The sequence below is a fragment of the Drosophila navojoa genome, chromosome 5 (assembly GCF_054131105.1).
Source record: "Drosophila navojoa isolate 15081-1374.11 chromosome 5, UAZ_NAV_1.0, whole genome shotgun sequence".
In the NCBI taxonomy this organism is placed as follows: Eukaryota; Metazoa; Arthropoda; class Insecta; order Diptera; family Drosophilidae; genus Drosophila; species Drosophila navojoa.
In genome coordinates this window covers 13,676,897-13,702,535 of record NC_142893.1, presented here as the reverse complement: position 1 = coordinate 13,702,535, position 25,639 = coordinate 13,676,897, and the positions used below count along the sequence as shown (strand labels likewise).

Genomic DNA, 25,639 nt, shown 5'->3' with positions numbered 1-25,639 from the left:
GTGCGTGTGTGTGTGTTTGTGCGTGTGTAACTGCCATTCCATTTCCAGCTCCAAAAACAATCAAGAGCCCGCGCATAACATAACAAAAAACAACACGCGTTGCACATACACTGTGACAAAAAGTCCAGCAACAAAGCCAGAATTTCTTAAGCTCAGAAGTTTATACTGCATATGCCTTTGAAATAGTATTTGTAGAGTTAACCTTAAACAGTTTAGGTGAGATGATAGCAAAAGAAAGAAAGAATAGATTTATAATTTATAATTTATTAAAAAAATAAAAGCTCCTATATGAAAAAAATTTTAATTATAATAATAATAATAATTAGAAGAAGAAGAATAAACTTATAATTTACAAAAAAAATATCTAATAAAAAAAAACTAAAAAAAAAACACAATATATATTTCTAATAAATTAAAAAGCCTAAAATTAAAAAAAATCTAAGAAAATAAAAAGAATATCAATACAAAATACTAAAAATTATATATCAAACAAAATAAAAATAATTTCATTACAAAAATAAGAATTAAAAATTATATATCTAACAAAATAAAAATAATTTCAGCACAAAAACAAAAACTAAAAATTATATATCTAACAAAAAAAATGAAAAGAAAAAAAATCATTCAATAACAAACAAATTAATATAAACATTTCGAAAGTCAAGCAAAGAAACTATTTTTAAGACATATTTTGTAGTGCCAGGAGGCCAAATATATAAATAAACAAATCAATAAAATAGAAAAGTAAAAAGTAAAGGAAATAAATTCAGCTAAAGAAAATCTCTTGCTGAACTTGGTCTGCTTCCAAAATATAGTTTACTCAAATATTTTTATTTTTTGAATAACTCAAGCGTTTATTATTTTTGAGGTACACTTCCAATTTCGAAAAAAATTTATTTGCAGATTGTAATAAATTCACAAATTAAACAAAAAATTATTCAATCAAATGACATCAAAAAGATTGCCCAATTATGGCAGCATCAAAGAAACTTTTGCTTTAATACACGAATTTTTTCTGTTGCTGCCCGAAAAAAAAGTTTTATTTGTATTCAAATTCTTATAAAAGTTTCAGTTTTTATTACCCAATTTAAAACAATTTTTTTTTTTCTCTCTCTTTTAATGAAATATTTCAATTTTGTAAGAGTCTCTTGACTTTATTCATTTTTGACATATTCGTTTCATGTAACTGTAGGGGCAAACTTAGTTGAAGAAATGTGTTATTAATAAATTGTTACTATAATTTATTTTTTAATATTTTATAATATATATAGAGTTTAGTTTTTTTGTGATTTATTACATTTTTTTTGGCTCAATCAAATTGATATCGCTCAATGCTTTTGATCTGCCCTCTGCTCTCTGTGCACTCGTTTTTCTCAGAGTGTGAAATCGCTTGGCGCTTGGGACAGCGACACAATGCCCCGCCCTCTGCTTGGCCCCGCCCACCATTGCAGTGAGTCGAGCGCGGTCAAAAGGCGACGCCTAAAGCATTTAAATCCTTTTCGCACTTTGGCTGTCTCCGCTTGTTGCGTGTTTTTCCATCAACTATTTCCGGCCGCAATACGTGTGACACGTATATGACATATGAAGTGACTATGTGCGTGCGTGTGTGTGTGTGTGTGTGTGTGCGCGCTTGTCATGCTTCAATTTGTGTGTTTCATGGCGCTTTTGCCATTCAATGTGCCAAGGATGAAGCGTGTCTAATATACCCATCGTTTCATAGCTAAAAAAAAAAACAACAACAAGGGAGAGGGAAGTGAGAGCGTGGCAGTGGAAACCCATTTCGTCTCGCAGGCCGTAAAATAGGAATTTACTTTATTAAAATTTTTCGCTTCAAAAATATGGGACAACAACAATGGCAATGGGCACAAAACAACAAGCTACGCAAATTTGTTGAAAATCCAAATACACACGCACACCCCACACCAGCACACACACCCACCCACACACACACACACACACACACATGTGTGCCAGAGCTCAAGTTCGCCAATGATGCGCCCCATCATGAACGAGGTAAAAATTTACTCAACTATGAACTCTCGCTAAAACCAATGTGTGTATGTGTGTGTTTTTGTGTGTGTGAGTGTGTGTGTATGTGTGATGTCTGTAAAATAGGCTCAAATTTGCGTAGAGAGCGTGCGTTGATGGGGCAAAGGTTATGACTGCGCCTGCTGCTGGCAAGGGTTTACGCCCGCGCGGACTCGGGTTCAGGGCTCGTATGTGAACCAGGAGAAGCAGGAGAAGGGAACAGGCACACGCCGAGGCCAAGCGGACAAGCAAAAGAAAGGGTAGAGAGAGAGGGAGAGGGAGTGTGAGCGAGGGACAAGGCTCGACTGCGTTTGACAGTTTCATTCAGATAAAGTCGGGCTGGGCAGGAGGCGAGCTCGGGTTGAGAATTTATATAAATTGACAGTAATGCTGGCTGCTTGCTGCTGCTCAGAGCAACAACAACAAATTCTATGCTAAATTGCGCGACAACATTGACAACAACAATGCAGCAGCAGGAGAAGGAGCAGCAGCAGCAGCAGGAGCAACTTTTCGTATCGCATTCTTTTCGGCTCGACAACGCAAATTATGTACGAAAAAGCAAAACAATGAAATCGTAAAGAGTTGCCACACACACACACAGAGAGAGCGTCTGGGCACATAAAATCCCTATATATAAATATATTTATATACATATATCTTATATATTATATTTAAAATTCATTTCAGTTTCCTGCACAGACTTCATGTCTATGCAAATAGTGAGCATATTAATCATTGTCTTGGGCCCTTTTCTTATGGCTGCTCCTTTTGCGGTCGACAAGCTCTGTATATGCCAGGAGCCTGGCAAGGTGTTTGCAGGTAGACTTTGCTCGAGCTCCACTCTGTTTAAGTTCTAGCTGGAGTAGCCTTTCCCTGCCAAGCTCTACTTAATGCCTTTTAACACCGCAAATAAAGCATTTTGCTTTATATCCAGTCTCCAGTCTCTCTCTTTTCACTTAGCATTTCAGTCTCGCTTGACTCGTGGTATTTAAAACTGCATTTCGGCGCTAATAAATAAACAGCTTCTGCCCCTCTCTCACTCTCTCTCTCTCTCTTTCTCTGATTCTTTTTTGCCAGCCATATGCGCGCATTCCTGTTGTTGCTGCGCCTCTCCTGCTCGTAGATTCGTTTGAAATTTATGAAAGCTTCGCTCCACGGTTAAAGTGCACTGAGCGCTGCGGCACGGCCTCCGCCGGGCACTAAAACAACTGTAGCTGCCTGATGGCCGCGTTAAATGCTTTTGTTGATTCAGGGCTGCTGCTCCTGCTCCTGCTCCTGCTCCACCGCCTCCCCTTTACACAATTTAATAGTTTTGGCTGGCAAGAAATAAACTGCTCGCTGCCTGGCTGCCTGGCTGGCGACTCTGAATGCAGTCCGCAATAAGTCTTGGCAAACAGTCACCGGTACTGAACGGACACCCTCCCCCGGCCACGCCTACAATTGGCTTTTGTGCGCTGCGCTGTGGCTGGTAAAAATCTGTGTGTGTTTGTTTTTCATTAAAAAACTTTTCATTCAGAGCGGTCAAAGTTCGGCCCCGACTCCTGCTCCAGCTCCAGCTCCAGCGCCGGCTCCGGCTCCAATTCCGATTCTGACTGCAGCACTCTGCGGCAGCTTAGCGGCGTTGGCGGCCGTAAAGGCTTTCAGTGACAGCGCGGCCAGTGTCCTGCGTCCCGCGTCCTGTGTTATTGCGGTCAGGATTTGCTATTTAGGAAGAGTCTCTGTGCTCATTGCTCCATTGTCTCTCCATGGGACTGCGGGCGGCTTTCATTGTTTTTTTTTTCAGTTTTTCTGTTTGCCCAACTGGCTAAATACACAATTCATAATTTTCAGCTGCCATAGAAAGTCACGTAACCAATGAGTCGCCAAAGACTCGAGCCAAGCATAACAAAACCGCCATGACAATTAATCCAGCATCTCGCTAAATGATCCTTCTCTCTGCTTGCGTTCCATTACAGTGCTGCTGGTGCTGCTGCTGTTGCCCTCGAGCTGCCACGGACAGCAGCAGAAGTTTCGCACCACGCCCCACGATCTGCAGGTGCTGGAGGGCGCCGAGGCCATGATGCGCTGCGAGGTGGCCAATCTCGCCGGCGCCGTGCAGTGGACCAAGGATGGCTTCGCGCTCGGCTTCTCGGCCGTAATACCCGGCTTTCCGCGCTACTCCGTGCTCGGGGATCGCAAGCAGGGTGTCTACAATCTGCGCATCTCCAATGCCTCGATCAACGACGATGCCGAATATCAATGCCAAGTCGGTCCAGCGCGCCTCAACTCGGCAATACGGGCGAATGCCAAGCTCACTGTCATATGTAAGTAGAGAGAATCATATAGATATATTTATGTATATATGTATTAATTGTAAGTTTTCTTTGGGCTGGCAGAAATTGAGATGAGGCCCACGTTGAGGTGTAGAAGTTTTGATAAATACTAAAAATTTGGTCTATACTTGTTTCATTGATACTTTTATATATACAGCTGTGTTCACACAAATAGCGCTATCCTTGAGTTCGATTTCAAAGGTTGATAAACCATATTAAAAAGATCAGAATTGCATTAATATTTCCTAAATTTATAAATTATATTTATATATAATTAAATTAACAATATTTGGTTTTAAAAACAAAGTCTTCCATTTTTAAATATGGGCAGCTTAATAAAAAAGGATATTTTTGTGGTTCATAAACATAACCGTTTTCGTTTAGTTACAGAAAAATAAATAAGAAACTTACGAATTTGCTAAATTAATTAGAAATTATATAAAATTAATTATTTGTTTACTTATATTTATTTATTCATTTTTCGCCATAATAAAATGGATATGTTTTGCTGTTAATAAAAACCTTAGTTCTTTTTAGTTAAAAAAAAAAGAAAGTAAGATGTTTACAAATCTATTAATAGCAAGTTAAATTATTATTATTCATATATTTATTTTTATTTTTTATTTATTTATTTTTATTTTTTGTAAACATCATTTGCATTAAATCACTCTAAATTATTGCTACAATTTTGTAAACATATATATACTTCTTATATATCATATATGTACTTTTATATATTAGAGGCAGATCACTTGATTATCTCTCTCTTTTTCTTTTTATCCCAACATTTCCTTTTATATATTTCTTCATAATATTTTTTTATATTTTTGCATTTCGACTACAATTCCAAAAATCGCTTTGTTAATTTTTTTGTTCCTGTTGGTTTTCACATAATTTACTGTCATATTTATGCCTGCGTACGTCTCTTTTTTTTTACTTTTTTTACTCAGTAGTTTCGCCTAGTTTTTGTTCATTTCAAACAGAAAATTCAGCTGGAAATCGATTCAGCTGGAATCGCATTGCCAACTGTTACATCCATTCCATTTGTGGTCTGATGTTAACTGGGATTCTCTATTTCTCTTTTTTCATGCTGACTCTCCATCTGTCTCTCTCTTTCTCTCTGTCACTGTCTCCCTCTTTGGCTTGCTCTCTGGTTTACGGCATCAATTAATTTCTGTAATAAATACAATTCGTAGTGTAGAATTCTCGTTGCGTCTGTGTGTTGTTTCCTGCTCATTGCACCTATAGCATTTTGCACTTGCATATTTAAATTGTCACGCCGACTCGCATGCGGGTGCTGCCTCTCTGTCTCTCTCTCTCTCCCCCCGCACCAATTGGGGGGCGTGGCTGGTAGCTGGTTGTCGCTGCCAACATTTATTGTCAGCAATTTGCAAAGCAACAGCAACAGCAACAGCAACTGGAGCAACAGCAACAACAATGAGCTGAATTTAGCGCAGTTTATTGCTCCAAGGAGTCAGCTCGGAGGAGCTGTGACACTGTCACAGAACTAAGTTCAGCTTGGGGCAGGAATCGAGACAGAGGGAGCGTGTAAGAGGGAGATAGAGTGTGCCAGTATGAGATGGTTTAGCATTTTCAAATTGAACCGAAATGAATTTATTTTTGTTTGATTTTGCTTGGTTTTTGTTTTTTTTTAGTGTTGTCAAAGTGTGCGTGTGTCTGTGTGTCTGTGTCTCGTTGCATTGTTATTCCGGCTGTCGTGTAATCACTTTGAAAGTGTGGGCACTCCTGTTGCTACCATTGCTGCTGCTGCTGCTGCTTCTTCTTCTTCTCGCTTCTCGCTTCTCGCTTCTGTTGTTGTAATCACTCAAGAAATTGCGCTACATTTGATGACAGCGATTTTCATTTCCTGTGCTTAGTTTGGCTGTCTTCTATTTCACTCTTGCAGATATGCCACGCCCAGCAGCAGCCCACTTCTATAATGGGCCATGGCAACGTCAGCGACAGCGACAGCGACAAGGCTGCTGCTGTTGTTGCTATCTTGCCCAAGGCTCACACGCACTCACACACACACACACACTCACACACACATACATGCGCATGCCTAATGACGTTTGTTTAGTTAATTACGCGCCATGAGCTGTGACAATGATGATGTGTGCCAAGGAGCCTTAGAAAACTCAAAGTACAAAAATATATATATATAAAAAAATAGAAAATAAAAAAAAAAATACTTGCCATTTCCACTTAGAGAAAAAGTCGTGTGAGGCGTGGCAGCTAATGCAATATTCTGATTTTTTTTATTTAATGAGTAATTGTTAGGGAGTTGTTTAAATGGTTGCGACATTTGCTTTAATTTAATTTGGAAGCTGAAAACTAAGAAATTGAAAAGAGTTTAATGGAAAGACGCGAAATTGCATTTAACAATATTTTCTTCTACTAAAAGGTTTTTTAGGGGAATTATTTTAATGATTTAAAATTTTGTTTAGCAACTTTGTTTTAATTTAGAGAAAAGTATTTTTAATATACATTCTTTCTATATTATTATTAATTTATTTTAATGATTTGAATTTTTTATTGTAGCAATTAAATGTTTTTTTTTTTTTTTTTTTTTTTTTTTTTTTTTTTTTTTTGTTAATTCTAACTAGTTTAAGCACTTTTTTTCAATTTAATTTGACTGCTTTATTATTATTTTTTCTTATTTTGCATTATTCAAAAAATTAATTGCTTATAATTTATATTATTTATTAATTTATATTCAAATGATTAATTAATTTAAATTAAAAATATTTTATTGTGTTTAATAATTGTTTATTTTATCAATATATCACTTTATTCACATTAGTTTTTTTTTTCCACAAAATTAAAAAATATTTCTTTACACAACAGAAATCACATTTGGGCTTAAAGAACGAGATCATTTACATAAATTATTAATTTAAAGAAAGGGAAAATAGCCCAAAATTTACAAGTTTCAAAAGAGCCAAGAGTTAACTTTGGAATTTTGGGTTACGCAAAAAGTCTTGAACGGGGAATTTCAGGCATAGCTCTGGGAATTTCAATCTCAACTCGATTAGCGCTTGGCATTTTGTTCTCTCAGTGTATGCTTGTGTATGTTTGCCTGCGATTCATATAAGCTTGTTAGTTATGGCTGTTGTTGTTGCTGTTCTTCCTTTTGTTGCTGCTGCTGCTGCTGCTGCTGTGGCAAAAGGTCGTCCGGCGGCGCCTCTTCACCCCCCCATGAAGAAATGTTTGTCATAATTGTCGGTACTTGTGAGAGTCCAGCGAGTCTGCCCCTAACTCCAAGCTCTCTGGGTGGGTGGCTGTACGTGTGTGTGTCTGTGTGTGTGTCTCTTTTGTTCTATAATGGCATCCACTATGTTTCACTGACTCAAATATGTAGCCATCTCTGTATGTATGTGTGCGTGTGTGTCTGAGTCGCAGTTGTAAGCAAAGGTATGTCCCGTAGGCATCCAAGAAAACACGTGCGACATTATTGCAGCAATTAGCCAAGGCAAAATGTAGACAAATGTGTAATAATTCAATTAAGTTCAAGTAACATTTATTTGATTTATTCATTAAGCCAATTGTCCCCACCGGTTCGATGCGATATTGATTAATGCCAGCATTGTTAGCATGATTTCTGTGATTGGAGCCAGCTTAGCATTAACCTGAAACTCTTTATTGAGTCAGCTTAAGTCCAAATAATAATTTCTGTTCAATTTGAATTGGAAATTGCATTTAAATTGCATTTAAATTGCATTTGAATTATTTATTTGTTTAGTTGCAGTTGAACTGCTTTAGCTGACCGCGTGTTGAGCTCAGGCTTAATACCAATTTGTTGCCTTTATTAGCTGTTTATGCCGTGAGCCTCCGTCAGATTCCCTTTATGATGGAAACATGAGAGAATATTGTGCCTCAAGCCAAGCGAATGGAGCTGGACTGCAGATTGGGTTACATACCAGCACGTGGCACCCATACACGAGTTCAGCTCGGTTTGTATATGTATTCCTCATATGTTTGACCAGCAAGGCTTTCGCTTTCTCATGCTGAGCCTATGCTTGTAGTTGTTCTTACATCTCTGTATTGATTATGCCCGAAGCGAGAAGCTTGGCTGCTTGATTTAATGTGCTTAAATATAAACCAGATTCTTTGTTCAATATTTCTATATGAATGTATCAACTAATATTTGTTTGTATGTAGATATGATGTATATTTATACAACTGCTATATCATTCATAGCAAACTGCTCCGATAGTTCCTAAACTTTTAATAAACTACAAACGGAGTATTCCACACTTGATTGCACTCGATTGCAATACTTTTTCGCTCTATCTCACTTCCCCTCGCTCTCTCTCTCTCTTTGTCTTGCTGACTGTCTTGCTCTAATTAAAATAGCATATGCTATGTAGGAACCTAATGAACGAACCTTTGTCATTCGTAAATTAAATTTGAGACACTCCAACGAGAGGCGAACGCAAAAGTTCTTTTGCAACTAATTTCAACGTACGATGCCCGCTTAGCCAAAACTTTCATGGACCCAACACGCACACACACACACACACACACACACACACTTGCACACAGGTGAGGGCGCAATTAGATTATAAGTTGGCATAGTAAAGAACTTTTGCACACAAAAGTCCACGTGCAAATTTATGGAAATTTAGAAAATGTTCGCATGCCATTAATTTTTTAAAACACAGCCAAAAACACATATGCCGCAAGGCGACCATACCGAACCGATGCGAACCGAACCGAACTGGGTCCAACAAAACTTTTTACTGCCAACGCATTGGGACCACGACCAGAGCCTGAACCTGAGCCAGGGCCTCAGCTTGTGGCTCGGCCTCTGCCTCTGCCTGTGCCTGGGCTTGGATTCTGGTTTGAGTCTGGGCAATGGCGATTCAGCTGCTCCGTGCCCTGGCACAATGGAATTCCAGGCATGCACAGCCCCCAAAAAAAGCAGAGCTGCCTTTATAAATTTTGAATACAAAGCAGCATTGCGAACAAAAATGAGAAAAAAAAAAAAAAAAAACAACAAAAAATGGAAAAGAAGCAGAAAATAGAAAAAGGAGAAACAATTCTTTTTTTTCATACATTTTCTTCTTTTTTTGCGCTTCCCTCTGTTATGCAATGCCGCCTGCACTTCAGCATGGAAATGGCGCTGGGATGGGGCCACACACTTGGTGCGCTGACACTGGCAGCCAATAAATGTGCTTTAATGATTTTCAAATGGTCCAAAATTTCTGGCATTTCCGCTCATTCGAGTCGAGTAATCGCATCGTAATTGTAGTGCAAATCATCAAAGTTTGGGGCCAAAGCCTGCGCCCAGGGCGTGAGCCTGTTTGAAATATGGCCAAACATTTATTGTTGTTGTTTTTGTTGTGCTTTGTTGGACCTTAAAGTCAGGGCCAGCGACCCATCGACTCAACGCGGCAACCCACTCAGTCACTCAACTCACTGGGGCTGTCTCCAGACTCCCCCCGACAAAACAGTTGACGTCAAATGGAAAAATTGCCAATTCTTGTCCTGCAAAAATGAAAAAAAGAATAGGAATGAAAAAAAAAAAGAGAGTCGAGAAATATTTCAGCGTATAAAACTTTTATGAGGCGTACTATTAGTGGGTTAGCGGGCTGAGCTGAGCTTCAGCTTTGCCTGAATTCATGGCAAATTGCACTTTGCTGCTGCTGCTGCTCCTCCAGCTCCTGCTGCTCCTGCTGCTGCTGCTGCTGCTACAGCCCAACAATGGCTGCATAAATTATTTGCAGCCAGGCACCTCGCAGCAGCCCGCTGCCTGACCTGCTGCTGCTGCTACTCCTGCTACTCCTGCTGCTGCTGCTGGGGCAGTGCATAAAATTTAATCAACGAATCGCTGCAACGCTCGTATGTTTGGGGCTCGATACGGCAAGGGGCGAGTGAGCATGCCACCGGCTGTGGCACCTTCTCTAAGCTCGTTCATAATCGCATGTAACGCCAATTGTAAGGACAACCTTCGCATTCTTCTAGTCCTGCGCCCTTCCTGCTCGTTCGGCTACACTGATCGATTGTCGTTGTTGAATGCGCCGCGCACATGTCAATAATCAAATACAATTTGCATACCAATCAACAATGCATATAGCTGCTCGCCTGCCCGCCCCCACTCCGCCTCCTGCCCTACCCCCCCATCGGGTGTCGGCGCTCGAGAGGACCTTCAGCGGCACCCACTCCAGCTGCGTAGGTGCTCAGGGCTTGTCGTCGTCGTCGTCGTCGCGGCCTCAGGACCTACAGCAGCTTCTTGTTACAAATCGAACTGCATTCGGAACGGCTTTGTGCAAAAGCTGATTCATAAAATGTTTATAAGGGCATATAAATTCCACTTTATACCCTATAAATTGAAGTTCAATTTGGTGAACTAGTTCAATCTGTAACATAAAACTTGGTTCATTGATTTGAATATATGTATTGATCAGAAATCGAAACCGTTCAATCGAACAGGTTTATAGGAATATCATAATCTAATATATAAGCCACTGAGTGCTGTTAATGACCTATTGAAACATAGTTTAAGTTAAAGTAAAACTTATAATCGTTCAAAGAAAGTAGATTATTTATGAATGGTTCAAAAGAACTAGTTCATTTGAACTAGTTCATTTGAACTAGTTCGGAAATAAACGTTTTCCTGGCTCTAACTTTAACTGATTTACTTACACAACCACATCATAAACCCCTCCCGGATCCTCGTATCCAACGCATATGTCTTCTAATAGCATGCCAAGACTTTGTCCCACTTACCCGACCGAACCCTGCAACAAAGCTGGTAGCAACCCCTCATCTATTAACCGCTGCTGTATCGAGCGTAAACCCTCAATTAGTTGATCCACTCTGGTCCCCAAAACAAATATAAACAGAAAAACAAACAATAAATTAGAGAGAAGAGAACAAAATAGTTTAAATGCATGAAATAGCTCAAATGAACTAGTTCAAATGAACTGGTTCAAATGAACTGGTTCAAATGAACTGGTTCAAATGAACTAGTTTAATTAAAACGTGTCCTTAAGCTGAATGTACTTACACAAACGCTGCAAATTCGTCTCCCGGATCACCGTATTCAACGCATGAGTCTTCTAATAGCATGCCCAGATCTTATCCCATCTATTAGACCGCTCCCTGCATCAGGACTGGCAGCAACCTCTCATCCATTAATCGCTGAGTCGAGCGTCGCCCCGCAACGAGCTGGCCTCCGCTCTGGTCTCAAAAAAAGAAAAACAAAAACAAACAAAGAATTAGAGCGAAGTAAAGAAAGAAAAAGGTATAGATGTATGAAGTTGATCAAATGAACTAGTTCGAATGAACTAGTTCAAATGAACTGGTTCAAATGAACTGGTTCAAATAAGCGTGTCTTGGCTCTAGCTTTAACTGAATTTACTTGCCACACCTACCCGCCCGCACCATGCATGAGGACTGACAGCAACCCCTCATCCATTAATAGCTGCTGTATCGAGCCCCGCAACGATCGGAGTCACGCTTTGAAGTGAAGAATAAAAGAGTGTACATTTATGAACTAGTTCAAATGAACTAGTTCCGATAAACATGTCCTGGATCTATCTTCAACTGAATTTAACTTTGAATCTACCTGCAACACATTAACTCAACTCTTTCATATTGTCCCATCCTATGGTCATGATGCAGTCAATCAATCAATACATCAATATTTCCAAACGTTCACATAGAGAGTATCTCAAATTTCGCATGTCGAACATATGCAACTTTTCTGTTACTTTGAGCTGTGCAACACGCGCGCAGCGCACAACGTGACGCTGCGTGGCTGCAGCAATATGGCAAATATTATGAATTTTCAATGTTCCGAAACCCTTTCGGTGCCCGCGGATGTGCCCCGGCAGCCGCAACGCTGCTTGGGGCGTCCTTGCGACACCAATTTGCACACAAGAGCCTTCACTTAAGGGTGACGCTGTCGACGAGGACAGATTCAAACAAAATATCTGGTATCTATTTTTCGAGAACGAAACGACACGTTATATTGCTTGACAGCAGAGCGAGGGAGAGAGGGGGAGAAACGCGTGAGCAAATGAGAGAAGTTAACTGAAGTGCAGATAGTAAAGCGAAATCTATATGAGACAGAAGATAAGCTATGCATGCCCGATTACTTGCATTCCGTATAGCTCCGAGTACTGAGAGCAGTTAGCTTTGCATTTATATTAATATATTATTTGATAGCAGAAAGAAGCGCAAAGAGAAGCGACAGAGTTAAATGAAGGGATAGTAAATTATTTTAAAAAAGTTAAATGATTTAATAGATTATTATATGTATGTGTTTAAAATATGCAAGAGAAAAGCAAACTTTACTCAGCTACTTTTTATACAGAGAAGATGAAGATGATTTGGTTTGAACTTTCTTCATATTACGTATACGCACTTCTCACAAAACTTTTATTCGTTTATCTGATTTGAGTTAAGCTAACTCTATAATATATATAATTCACTCGACTATTAATTTCATCAATCTGTTCCGCACAAGTCAAGCAATAAGGTTATTATATTTCACATATTAAGTATACGCAGTGTCAAACGGATTGAAGAGAAGCCATAAGTTAGTTGAGTTGACTTTTTTCTGGCATGTTGAATAGAATTATGAGAAGCGCATAGAGAGCTGGATAAGGGAAATTGAGTGCCGCGAGCATAAACAACCTCACCACTACACACACGCACACACACACACACAAGTTCACGCCTCAGTGTCTGTGTTTTTGTTGTGCGTCGCGGGATTTTGTGTTTGTATATTTGATTTGTGCATAATAATTTGATGCGCCCAAAGCCAGGCAAATAAAATTCACAAACAACGCGCGCGCAAGCCAGCCTCGAGGCACCGAGGGCATCTCCGACCAGCGCTGAGGCTATCAAATGCAGGGAGACCGAGCCCGAGCAGCAGGCGGAGGGCGAGCAGCGAGTGCTCGTCGCTCGGACGGACAGGGTGTTGATTTTATTTGGTAGCAACAAAAGCAATTACCTCGACATGGTGGCTTACACGGCGGCAACGGCGGTGGCGGTGGCGAAGGCGGCGGCTTGCCACACATACACACGAACACACAGACTCATTTTGCATGCAACAACTTCCAGAGCGAGCAGCAGCAGGCAACATATGTTGCATGTCAAATGCGCCCCAACTGCGCGGCTCTATACACATTTCACTTTAACTTCTGTGTAGCAGCATTTTCTTATGCCACTTCTCCTGCTGCTGCTGCTGCTGCTATTCTTGCTACTCCTGCTGCTGCTGCTGCTACTCACAGAGAAGACGCAATGGCTGCCTACTCCTTCAGGTGGCATTAAAATAATGCACACGTGCACTTAACTTTATCCACAATTGTTTGTTTGTATGTGTTTGCTGCAGTGCCCCATTGTTAGACAGCCTTAGCTCTCACTCTCTCTCTCTCTCTGTCTCAGTTTCTCTGCTGGCATGTTTGCACAAATATTGAGACTCATACTTGAGCACATTAACGGGCGCTGCTGGCAGACGTCAGGCTGCAGGCCATCCACTGCTTTGGCGGCCATTCAACCTGCGACTGCAACCGCCAGCCAACGGCATAACGCCACAACAATGTCGTCTACAATGGCTGCCACGCCCACTTCCCACACACACACCCGCCCACTTTGGCTGGCCAACGTGCTGCATTGTGGCATAATGAGCGAGCATTGCCGCTGGTATCGCTCTGGTTGGCTTTGTCATTGTTTAGCTTAGCTGCCACGCCCACTTCCCACAGATGTATGCATTATTTGCAACAGTTGTTGGATGCAAGCATTTGAAATAACAACAGTCGTCTAATCACTTATGCTCCAACTCACTCGCTCACTCTTTGTCTCTCTCTTTCTCTCTCTATTTCTTTGCAGCGCCTCCCTCGTCGATCGAGATCAAGGGCTATAGCCACAACTCCAAGGTGGAAGTGCGCGAGAATCAGGATCTGAAGCTCACTTGCATCGTGGCCAATGCAAAGCCGGAGGCACAAATCGTTTGGTATCGCGGAAATGTCGAATATAAGTCAGGTTAGTAAAGTAGATAATATAAATAATAATGATAGATATAGTTCTTAAGATATCACAAAGTTTTGATCTGATTTTTTGCTAGTCAATTATTGACTGATAGTCAATTAAAGAGTCCATCAATCACTTGATGTGTCTTTTAGTTAATCTATCCAGCAATCAGTCAGTCAATCAGTAAGCGGCATTCTATCAATCTGCTTAACAGCCAATCAGTCCGTCCGTCAATCAATCTCATAGTCAATCCTTCAGTCATGCCATCAGTCAAGCCGTTAACCTGTCAATCTGTCAGGCAATCCATCAGTCAGTCTATTAATCAATCTTTTATTAGCATCATCACGGCATCTGGGCACCAATCAGTCAAGTCTATCAATCCTTTATTCATTATTAGTCCATCAATCAATCATTCTATCAGTTAGCCACACGGCATCAGTGCATCAATCAGTCACACATCGCTTTAGACATTCCATCCATCAGTCAGTCCATTTCAATCACCCTGCCAGTGCATCACTCATTGTCTCGCTGTCAGTCAGTGTGGCATTCACTCAGCCACTCAATCACTCAGTCAGTCATCCAATCAGCTAATTTGTCACGACCAACACATTTATATATATTGTAGAGAAAATATTCACTTAAATTTTCTTATATTCACATTATATACTAATGTAATGGAAGGCTGGCGCAATCAACATCAAGACACACACACACATACACAGGTGCACACCTACACACACACACACACACACACACACACACGTACATATATAGAGAGAAAGCTCGTGACAAGTGTCACAACACTAAGCCATCAAATTTAATGTCCACTTACACAGCAAAATTCCGTCCCGGATCACCGTATCCAACGCATGTGTCTTCTAATGGCATGCCCAGACCTTATCCCGCCTAACCGCCCGCCCCCTGCATCTGGGCTGGCAACAAACCCCTCGTCCATTAACCGTTCTCATATCGAGCGTCGAGCTGATCCACTCTGGTCCACAAAAAAAAAAAAAAAAGAAAAACAAAAAAAAAAAAAAAACAAAATTAGAGAGAAGTGAAAAAAAAAAAAAAAAAAGTGTAAATGGATTTTAGCTGGCGGCAAGGCAGATCGGGAGCCTGGGCAGCCCTTTGACTGTCAACCAGTTTTTGGGGCACATGTGTGTGTGTGAGTGGGTGAGTGGGTGTGGAGCAGGAGCCGCCCGTTGACTTTCTGCTTGATGACGGTGCTTAAATAATAATTTTATACCCTAACAAAACGGTCGCCATTGCCGTTGCTGCTGACGTTTTGCCTTATCTCTTTGGCCTGTGTCCTCTGTTGCCTCTGTTTGTGCCTTGTCATTTCATTGCTGGCCAGCTAAATTGGAATGGTGGACGGACGATGCTTTTCGAAAATATGGAAAAATGCAAATGTAAAAGGCATCGCGATGTCCTGGCCAGGACAACAGGCCGTGGGCATGGAGCAGGAGGCAGTAGCAGCAGCAGCAGCAGGAGATGGAGGTAGTAGCAACAGCAGCAGCAGCAGCAGCAGGAGCAGGAGATGGAGGTAGTAGCGCAGAGGCATCATACGGCGCTTAGTCGCTTAGTCGCCTTCACGACATTTAATTTTCATAATGATTATGATATGTAGCATACATATAGGTGAATGGATGTACGCGTGTGTGTGAGAGTATATATCTATGTGTGTGTGTGTGTGTGAGTGGGTGCTGTGTTTCCATCAGTTTCGTCTCCGGCTGTCATTTGGCGGCTAACGAAATCATTTTAACACAACTGGCGCGTTAAAAATGCTTAAAATGTGAAACGCACAGCGACGACGACGACGATGACGATGATGATGATGATGATGGAAATTTTTGGGCAAACAAACAACAGCAACAACAACAACAACAACAAGTGGGAGTGGGAGTGGAAGCAAAAGAAAATAAGAAAATTTCGCAAAACAGCGTAAAATGTAGGAAAATCCGCAAAGGAAATGCGAGCAGGAGACGGCAGCGGCGGCGGCGGCGTCGCTAAAGGAAGTGCTTGGACGTAGCTGTGCATGATGAATTATGTTTACGACACAATATGTTGCGGCTGGACATGGGCACGGAGCCTGGTTACGCGCAGCGCCAACAAAAAACGAATAAGAAGACGAAGCAGAAGCAGCAGCAGGAGAAGGAGAACAAGACTTTACGACAATGTGGTTAACGGCTCTGCAACATCATTTGCAAGCTGTCAGTAGAGCTCGCCACGAGTGTGGCTCAGCGGCTCAGCGGCCCCGGGTCGTTTGGTGGGGCCAAGCTCATATGTCTGCTCATTAGTGTTGGGGCAACAACATTTTAAGCAATATTATCTGGTTAAACCAACTAAAAGGGAGAGTGAGAGAGAAGGAGAGAGTGAGAGGGAGAGCGAGCAGGAGTGGGCAAGTCCCTGGGAAATATTTCAACTACATCGAGCTATTGGCAATTTATGACTTGAAATTATGTCACAAAATGTGTCGGGCTTTATTGTTGTGCTTGTCAGCAAATATTAGACACACAAAATATGCGCCTACAAATGAATTCCAAGGGCCATGAGAATCGCGCAGAAAGGCCGACGGGGTAGGTGCGACAAAACTTCATAAAATATGCGTTAAACTTTATGACAATGACCTGGGGTGGGGGCTGGTGGGGGCGGGGCAGGATACTAGCTGCACGTACGCGAGAATGGCGTGCAAATTTTGCAATATCCAGTTAGAGGGAATAGCGCCCTTCACAAACACACACACACACACACTTACACCCATGCACGCACACCCGCCATTTTAATTTTCTTTGTATAGAGCTCGCTGCTGAGTGCTGCTGCTGCTGCTGCTGCTGCTGCTGTTGATGTTTTGTTGTTGTTATTATGATAAATCGCAGACATTTAACGCAGCGCACAAGAATTTATAACACACACACACGCAGCACACCAACACACACACACACACTGCTGCATTTTTGGAAGTTTGCTTGTTGCGTCATTATTTATAGCAATGCGTGCTGCTGGCCCTGCCACATGCCACAGTTCACAGTTACTGCAAAGGACAGGCAAATAAACTATACAATCTATGCATCTTCATATACAACATTCTTTTTATCTCGACTGACTGACTGACTGATTGACTGCCTGACTGACTGACTGATTGACAATCATGAGTACAAAGCCAGCTTGATATTGATGAAATTTTCTTTGCCTTTTGTTGAGTTCTGTTTGCAAAAAAAAAAAAAAAAAAAAAAAAAAAAAATCCTTTAATTCAGAGTTTGACTTCACTTGGAAATATATTTTACTTTATTTAAATTTAAATCTAGGAAATTTAGATGGCTGTTTTTTTGTTAAATTTGTTTACAAGGTTTTTGCAGTTTTCTTTGGAAATAGGATTTAAAATATAAAAATGATTTGATATATTTATACACTTTTTATACATTTTTTATGAATATCAAACTATTTTTATTTAATTTGAAATAGTCTGTTTTATTTAATTCATATAAAATTGTATTTAATAAATATAAAAAAATTATTAGCATAGATATATTTAAAATAAGTTGAAAAAATATATTAATATTTAAATACAATATATAAAGATAATAAAAATATATCGGACTAATAAAAATATATATTTTAGTAATGCCAAAGACATTCGGAATCGCCAAAGACTCTGTACAGAAATCTAGCCAAACATAAAACAGACATTAAATATTTTAATGGTAATAAATTAAATATATTACTACATATATTAAAATTCCTGTTTTTTAAAAAGAGAATTCAGCCTAGACTTTATAAATTTTTTAATTCTATGAATACTTTAGTAGACTTTAGTAGACATTTAGTAGGTCTCTCTCTCTGTTTGACAGAGACAAAGTATTATTCCAGAGTATTACCTGCGCCTGCATCTCACTAAACAGGCGGCATTTCATGCTCCAAGAGGCAGCTGAGTAGCCTGTTCCATTGATTATTTAATCGCTCAATCTTGTTCGCAGCTCAATAGGCTTAAAACATCGTAAAAAGTTAGGAACGCGTGGCAAATTTTATAAATAATATAAAAGAAAGACATTAATTTGGGATAATGTCTAAAAAAATATAAATTAATTAATATTATAAAATAATTTGTAATAATAATAATATTTATATTTTACTATTTACTCTTATATCTAACGCTTCCCCAATCTCATGTCTCTCTCTCTCTCTGCTCTGCTCTCTGCTCCACAGAAAAGCGCCAAGACAAGGTCGAGGAGTCAACGCCCAAACGCTTTACAACCACCTCCACTCTGAAACTGAAGCCCGGCGCGGATGATGACTACACGGAGTACACCTGCCAGGCCAAGCACAAGGCCCTGTCCCCGGACATGCCCATGCGTGCCACCGTGCAACTGTCCGTGTTGTGTGAGTAATGAAATACATATATGCACATGCACACACACACATACACACACACACACACTTATATGCATGCAGATGCTCAATTGCCGTTGGTAGGCTAACGGTCTGGCCTGGCCAGCCTTTTGTTGGCCATGTCAAATATATGCGTACTGCGAAATGCCAAATGGCGACCTCATTAGCCGGCTCAACTGGCCAAGTTTGCAATACAATTGAAACGCTAGCCGCGCACACTTATGCCAAGTGCTCACCTCGATGCCGGGCCATTTGTGAGCCACAAAAACGAGGGGGCTACCACACCTACTCCGCCCTCTTTGGCCGCTAATTGCGCAATTGGCGCGCGTATTAATTAGTTTTTAAATTCTAATGCGACGACCAGCTGCTGCCTCTGCTGCTGCCTCTGCCTCCTGTATGGGGTCACAGGTTATTGTGTGTGTGTGTGTGTGCGTGCGTGTGGCACAAGAGGTCACAACAATTGCGTCGCATTTCAAACTTCTGTTATTGATTGCCAGCTTTGACCAGCGGTAACCAAAGTAGGCAGCTGCCCAGTCCATCACCTGTCCTCCTCTCTCTCTCTCTCCCTCTCTCTCTCACTCTCAGACATATTCAAATTAATTATGTTTGCTATTTATGCATTGCCTGCTGCTCCAGCTGTAGCTGTGTAGCTGACCACGAGGCTATTATTGCTGCTGCCATTCATTTAGCCACTTCGTGCTCTTTGGCCAATGCCGGGGCACTGCTGCCAATGCCCGTTGACAAAATAGATTGAATTTGAATTTGAATGTGAATGGCCCAAGCAGCTAACAGCCCGCATTCTCTACCTATTATTATGCCTTTAACGTGCGCTGAACGAGCCATTGCAATTATCCTTGATTAATCATTGCTAATGCAGCAGTCGAATGCAAATTTCAGTCAAGTCTGGCTGGCTGGCTGCTGTGCGAGGTTTTACACTAAAAATTGCCTGTGAATGTAGAGGCCAGGCTATATGTAGCAAATATGTATATACGAGTACTTAGATGATCCATTAAGACTATCTCTTACTATCGGTCAGCTCTTAACGTATATAAATCAGTTCAGGGAATCATTGTAAAAGGAATTATTGATTTTACTTTTACATTTTCCTTTATATTTAATGAATATTCCTGTACTAAATTAATTTATGGAATTATATATGTAAGTAGATGATGATGATTATAAGGACTGTAATGAATTATTATAGGAGCATTGTCAAGTCAGCTGATTTGCTTTAGTCTTTCATAATTCTGTAGCCAACTCTGTGCATTGAATTCCTGCAAGAGTAAGAGAACTGTAAGAAATCAATCAAATTAAATTATGCTAAAATTCCACTAAATCCACCCATTCGACCAATCGCACATAGCTCATCCCCCACTTAGCCAAATTCCATTGCAAATGCTCATTTACTACAAAGCAAAGTGAGCTAATTGCTTAATTGTTTATCAATTGGCGCTGCATTTGGTAGCATATAAAAATTGTAGCTTGGGTAGCTGCCAAAGCTAATATGAGCATGTGATAGATCCGTTTTAAACGCTATCAACCACACACACACACAAACACAGTGTGTGTGTGTGTGTGTTGGCTATAAATATTTATACATCTTAATTGCGGCTACACTTACGCGTATCTGTGGGACATGCACATTGCCGTGCAGTTGGTCCATACATATTTGCTCGCCTCGGTGCTTAATTATGCGCTATTATTGCAGAGCAGCACAGCCCCCTCCCCCTCCCTGTGCCTGCTGCCCTTCTGGTCCTGCTGGCTGTCAAGGACCAGCCCGGCGCTGTAATCGGATTCAGTTGGCCACATGCTGGGGCCATATTCATGGGCAAATCCCCCACGCAAACGATACTCGTACACAATATTTTAAGTGATATTAATTTAATTGTGTGCCGCTCTCCCTCTCCCTCTCTCTCTCTCTCTCTCTCTCTCTCTCTCTCTCTCTGTGTATAGATTATGGCTCAGTTCACTTTAAAGCACACATTGCGTATACGCACCTTTGGCCAGCTGGTCAAAAATGTTGTAGAAGCGCTTCAAACAAATTTTTCTGTTTTGTTTTTGTTTTTGTTTTTTAAGGGCGTTTAAAGGTCGTTGTTTTTTTGCCCGTGGTATTTGCAATGTGATTAAAACGCCCACAAAACATGCAAAATTACAGACACAGCGCAGGCAAATGCAATGCAGTGCCACGCCCACGCTCAAACACGCCACAAAAAAAAAAAAAGGAAAAATGAAAGACAACAACGGCGGAAATCGACGAAAATAATGCATTTTAACCACATAAACGATTGGGCGTGCAAACACTTCAATTAAAAACGGCGCATATGCATATGGCCGTGCCGCATTTGTTTTAGTGTAAATTGAATTTATTTGTGGCAGACGCAGATACAATTAAATATGCAAGCAAATAAGCCCACACAGAGAATATATACATACATACATACATATACATATATTGTATGTATATGTATGCATATTATCCATTATCCTGTTACATACGCTCACGCTTTAACAAGTCTATTTTATTATTTGCTTTTTTTTCTCTGTCTATTCAGATCCGCCGGGACCGCCGTACATTGAGGGCTATTCACCCGCTGAAACGCTGCGACGCGGCCAGACGGTGGAGCTCATTTGTCGCAGTCGCGGCGGCAATCCGCCCGCACAGCTCATCTGGTACAAAAACAATTCACAAATACGCATGGCCTACAGGTAGGTGAAGCAACTGCTGCTGCCGCTGCAGTTACTGTTGCCATCATTCCACTCAATCCACTATCCACTTCTGCTTGCAGAACCTCGGGCCGGCTATCGGAGAATATCTACACGTTCACAGCGGAGGCGAGCGACAACAAGGCGCGTTTCCGTTGCGAGGCGAGCAACGTGATGTCACAGACGCCGCTCAAGGCGGAAGTTGATTTGACAGTGCTGTGTAAGTGCAACCACCCATAGAACCACCCATGCAGCCACCCAGCAGCATCATCAAAGTGAGAGCCAGCTGCCCTTAATGCTCTGCCATCAGATAATTTGCGTGTCCTGCCTTGGCTCGAGTCGTCTCGAGTCTCGTTATGCAGATGGTGGCAATTGCCTGCTGCTGCTGCTCCTGCTCACCCACCTTCTCCTGCTGGTGCTGCAATGCCTGCTCGTTGCGACTCCTTTGCATGTTTGCCTAATTGTATTTCGTTAATTTTCATATTTACACACTCTGACGCCCACACACACACACACACACACACGCACGCACACTTGGGCTCACACTCAGTTTCTGTCGCTGGTTTGTGTCAACAGTCGTCCTTTGCAGCATGCCACTTGGCACGCGACTCAAAGCGAAAATAAGCCTGACAAACTCTGACTCGCTCGCTGCCCACACTCCCCCTCTTTCTCCCTCTCTCTCTCTCACACTCAGTGTGCGCTTTCTTTTGCAATTAAGCTTAAGTTTGCACTCTCATCCAACAGCAGCAGCCGCCCGCACCCACTTGGCTTTGTCAAATCAAGCAATGCAAATTCTTTTCAAGTGCCAAATAGCATAAACCCCGCCCACCACCAGCCACGCCTCTCACAACAATCGCAATCAGGCTGTGGGGCAGGGCGCGCGAGTTTCGTCTGGCCAAAAAACGTCGTTAGTCGACGTCATTTGCATTTGCAGTTGCTAAAGCATCTACTCCTCTACTCCACGCTCTGCAAGGGCCTCCACACACACACACACACACATACTCGTACACACTTGTCTGTGTGTCAAACATGCAAATGGGCTACTTGAGGGCATGCGCTGCGTATGCGTGATATTCAAATTTGAAAGCGAGGCGAGTGGCCGTTGCTGAATTGTCGCTGTTTAGCGTTAGTTTACCTGCATAATGAAAGGCTGCCAGCACGTGCCCAGCCAGAGCTAATCCGCCGCACGAGGAGCAGCACCAGCACCACGTCTGCCACTCGGACATGGCCAACTTGTCCGGCCAATCAAATTGGCTCTTGTTACTTAACCAGCTAAGCTAGCCTGTGTTTACCATATGCTTTTTAGTCTCCGAATATGCCACAGTGAGTGACCAGCCAACTAGCCCACACACACACACACTCACACATACATACACTTAAATATTTTGACTTCAGCTGCGCTCGCTGCTCGCATTATTTATGTATAACGAAATGTGGCACAAAAATGAAGACGTAGCTGGCATACACATAGAAATTCCTGACCCATCGCACGCCGTATGCCGTATCCCGTGCCCCGCTCCTGCTCCTGCTCCTGCTGCTGCTGCAGCGTCTCATGTGTGCTCGGAATGAAGATGTATGGCAAAAGATGCGAGAAGTTAAGAATTCATAATGTTTATTTATATGCGAAACATATCGAGCCGAAGTTTTCTCTTGCCTCTTTTTTTCATTCCATCCCTCACTCTGCTCCCGTTGGCGAATTGGTCCAGCGGGGCGTATGCGTAATATATGCACAGCTGCTGCTGCTGCCTGCTGCCTGCTGCTGCTGCCTGCACTTATCCATCAAGAGGAGTAGCAGCCAGCTGCAGCTTCAGCTTCAGCTTCAGCTTCGACTCCTGCTTCAGCTTCAGCTCCTGCCACTCTCGTTACTGGCATTAGGTAATAGCTCGCCAAGGCAGCGCCTCGGTCGCCTGTCACTCAGTCACTCAGTCATCATTTGCGTTCAGGCATCTAGGCAGCAGCGATACGCCGTCTCACTCACACTTGCCCCCTCCCTGCCGCACCCTGCACGTGTATATAAGCCGTGTGGCATGCCACAAGTGAGGCACTGACGCAGGCTTATTAAATATTAATGCCTTGCAAAATTACTGCTGCTCCCTTCACACACACACACACACACACACATGTAGAAACTGCTCCTATCTATAATCCATACATATTTCTTTCACATACAGTCGCACCTTCGCAAGTCACTGTGACTGGACCGACGGAGGCGCGCGTCGGCGATGTGGTGCCGCTGATGTGCGCGACAGCGCCATCGAATCCGCCCGCCGAGATCAAATGGATGGTGGGCGGACGGCAGATACGCAATGCCACCTCCAAGACGACCATCAGCCCAGAGGGTGAGTTGAACTCCGCTGATTGAGCTCGCTTAGAGAGAGAGAGAGAGAGAGAGAGAGAGAGAGAGAGAGAGAGAGAGAGAGAGAGAGAGAGCGAGAGAGAGAAGCTAATTATCTAACGATTGCCATTCATTGCAGGCGGCTGGACCACCAGCTCGAACATCACCACCATTGTGGAGCCCAACAAGCGCTCCCTGGTGGTCATCTGCCACGGCCTCAATATGCAGCTCACCGAGAATGTGGTCTCCACGCATACGATTAATGTTCTGTGTGAGTATTAAGCTGTAGTCGACTGTCGATATACCCTACATCAATTTGTGAGCCACTTCGCTTTAACTGTCGTTCGTTCAGCGCATGTCACGCCTTTTCCCTCAACTCGGCTCAATTTGTTATTGACACGCTTACGTTAAGGTTGGGGTATTCGGTTTCAGTTAAATTTGTTGAATTTTGTTGCGCTCATCGGTTGAAGATGGTTTCTCGTCTGCCGAAATGCCTGTCAGAGTTTTCGCTCGAGGAGCCAGCCGAGAACGGCCCGGATGTGCAGCAGAGCAAATCCGTCGGCTACAAGAAGAAGAAGAAGTTGAGAAAAGACACGCCCAGCAGGCCAATGGGCGTGCAGGAGCTGGCGCGCTACGCCATGTGGCGCGAGCATCGGGAACGCCTGATGAACATCGTCAGCGAAATTGATCAATCCCCGCCAGCCACTCAGGCGGTGCGCCAGACGCGTGTGAATGCGCTGCGCGAGGAGGCGGAACAGTTCATGAGACGCACCAAGGAGAACATTCACATGCTGCTCAACATCTCCCAGACGATGCGCACCCACGGCGCCATCCATCCGTTTCGGCTCGATGCGCCCTACGTGATGTCCGCGGTGCCGGCGACGATCAGCGATCTGGAGCAGCTGGAGCAGGACAACTACGAAATGGGCAAGCGTCTGCTGAGCATCGGCAGTGAGATCGACTCGGGCCTCAAGGCTGATGGGGCCGTCAAAAAGCGGGACTCGAAGCCCTTTGTCATGCCCGATCGCGCGATGGCCAAGTACAAGCCGTACAACATCAAGCTGCCCTCCACGGACAAGGAGCGCTGGCAGCTCTTCCGTCCGCGCATCTACTTCGACATGTATCTAAAGGACGCCCGTCCACTGGGCCGCATCGTTGTCCAGCTCTACACGGAGGCGGCGCCCGTGGTGGTGCTCCAGCTGGTGCGCGCCTGCATGTGCAACATGCACAGCAAGTTTCAGATCAAGCGCCTCTTTCCCAACCTCTGGCTGGACGTCGAGCTGCCCACCGAGAACAACAGCGCCCTGAACAGCCCCCTGGAGTACGATGGCAAGATCATCGATCATGGCTCCGGCGGCTATGTGCTCTCGTTCAGCAAGAGCCATCTGGCCGGCTTCGGCGACAGCATTCCCTTCTCCATTTCGTTCAAGCCGCTGCATGTGGTGAACGGCTCCAGGGTGGGCTTCGGCCGTGTCGTCAAGGGCAGCAAGATCTTCGAGTGCCTGCAGAGCTATGGCAACAAGAATGGCACGCTCAGCCGTGCCCTCAGCTTCACCGACTGCGGCGTACTCTGAGCCGCCCCATCAGACTCCCAGATTCCACAGATGTCCAGACAGTTCCCAGACAGAGTTCCAGTTGTAGTTCCAGCCAAATTTTCATGTATTCAAACAAATTGAACAGGGTAATCCTAGCAGCACGTATCAGATGTCAAATTTTTGTCGTTTTAGCCTGTGTCTGTTTTAATGTCAGTCGAGTTTTAAAAGCTAACCATATTGGGTCATAGGGAGGGATACATAACAATAAAAAAAATTATTTAGCTAACAAATTTATAGTAACATTCTTTTACCGTTATTGATAAGATAAGAAATAACCCGTTGGCATTCAAACGGCC

The 25,639-nt window shown here is 42.7% G+C and overlaps 2 protein-coding genes and 1 long non-coding RNA gene across 5 annotated transcripts in view; 2 read left to right on the top strand and 1 right to left on the bottom strand.

The window, feature by feature from the left end:
- Positions 1-25,639, top strand: part of sns (nephrin adhesion molecule sticks and stones) — an 89,869-nt gene that overhangs the window by 26,307 nt on the left and 37,923 nt on the right. For all 3 annotated transcript variants that reach the window (XM_018103835.3, XM_018103836.3, XM_018103834.3), the window contains 7 exons: positions 3,984-4,331; positions 14,184-14,336; positions 18,528-18,701; positions 21,263-21,416; positions 21,497-21,633; positions 23,585-23,752; positions 23,888-24,019. In XM_018103835.3, coding sequence (XP_017959324.2) covers positions 3,984-4,331; positions 14,184-14,336; positions 18,528-18,701; positions 21,263-21,416; positions 21,497-21,633; positions 23,585-23,752; positions 23,888-24,019 — 1,266 coding nt within the window. The remainder of the gene's footprint in view (positions 1-3,983; positions 4,332-14,183; positions 14,337-18,527; positions 18,702-21,262; positions 21,417-21,496; positions 21,634-23,584; positions 23,753-23,887; positions 24,020-25,639) is intronic.
- On the bottom strand, positions 9,400-10,737 carry LOC149091061 (uncharacterized). Its single transcript, XR_016197127.1, has 2 exons — positions 10,401-10,737; positions 9,400-10,337 (listed from the first exon to the last, which is right to left on the bottom strand). It is a non-coding gene; the product is annotated as an uncharacterized LOC149091061 (long non-coding RNA).
- On the top strand, positions 24,120-25,573 carry LOC108653401 (uncharacterized). Its single transcript, XM_018103862.3, has one exon. The coding sequence runs from the start codon at positions 24,219-24,221 to the stop codon at positions 25,320-25,322; it is 1,104 nt and encodes a 367-aa protein (XP_017959351.1). The 5' UTR covers positions 24,120-24,218; the 3' UTR covers positions 25,323-25,573.

Excerpts from the sequence above, each read along its gene's own strand:
- LOC108653401 (XM_018103862.3), top strand. The coding sequence starts at position 24,219 with ATGGTTTCTCGTCTGCCGAAATGCCTGTCAGAGTTTTCGCTCGAGGAG.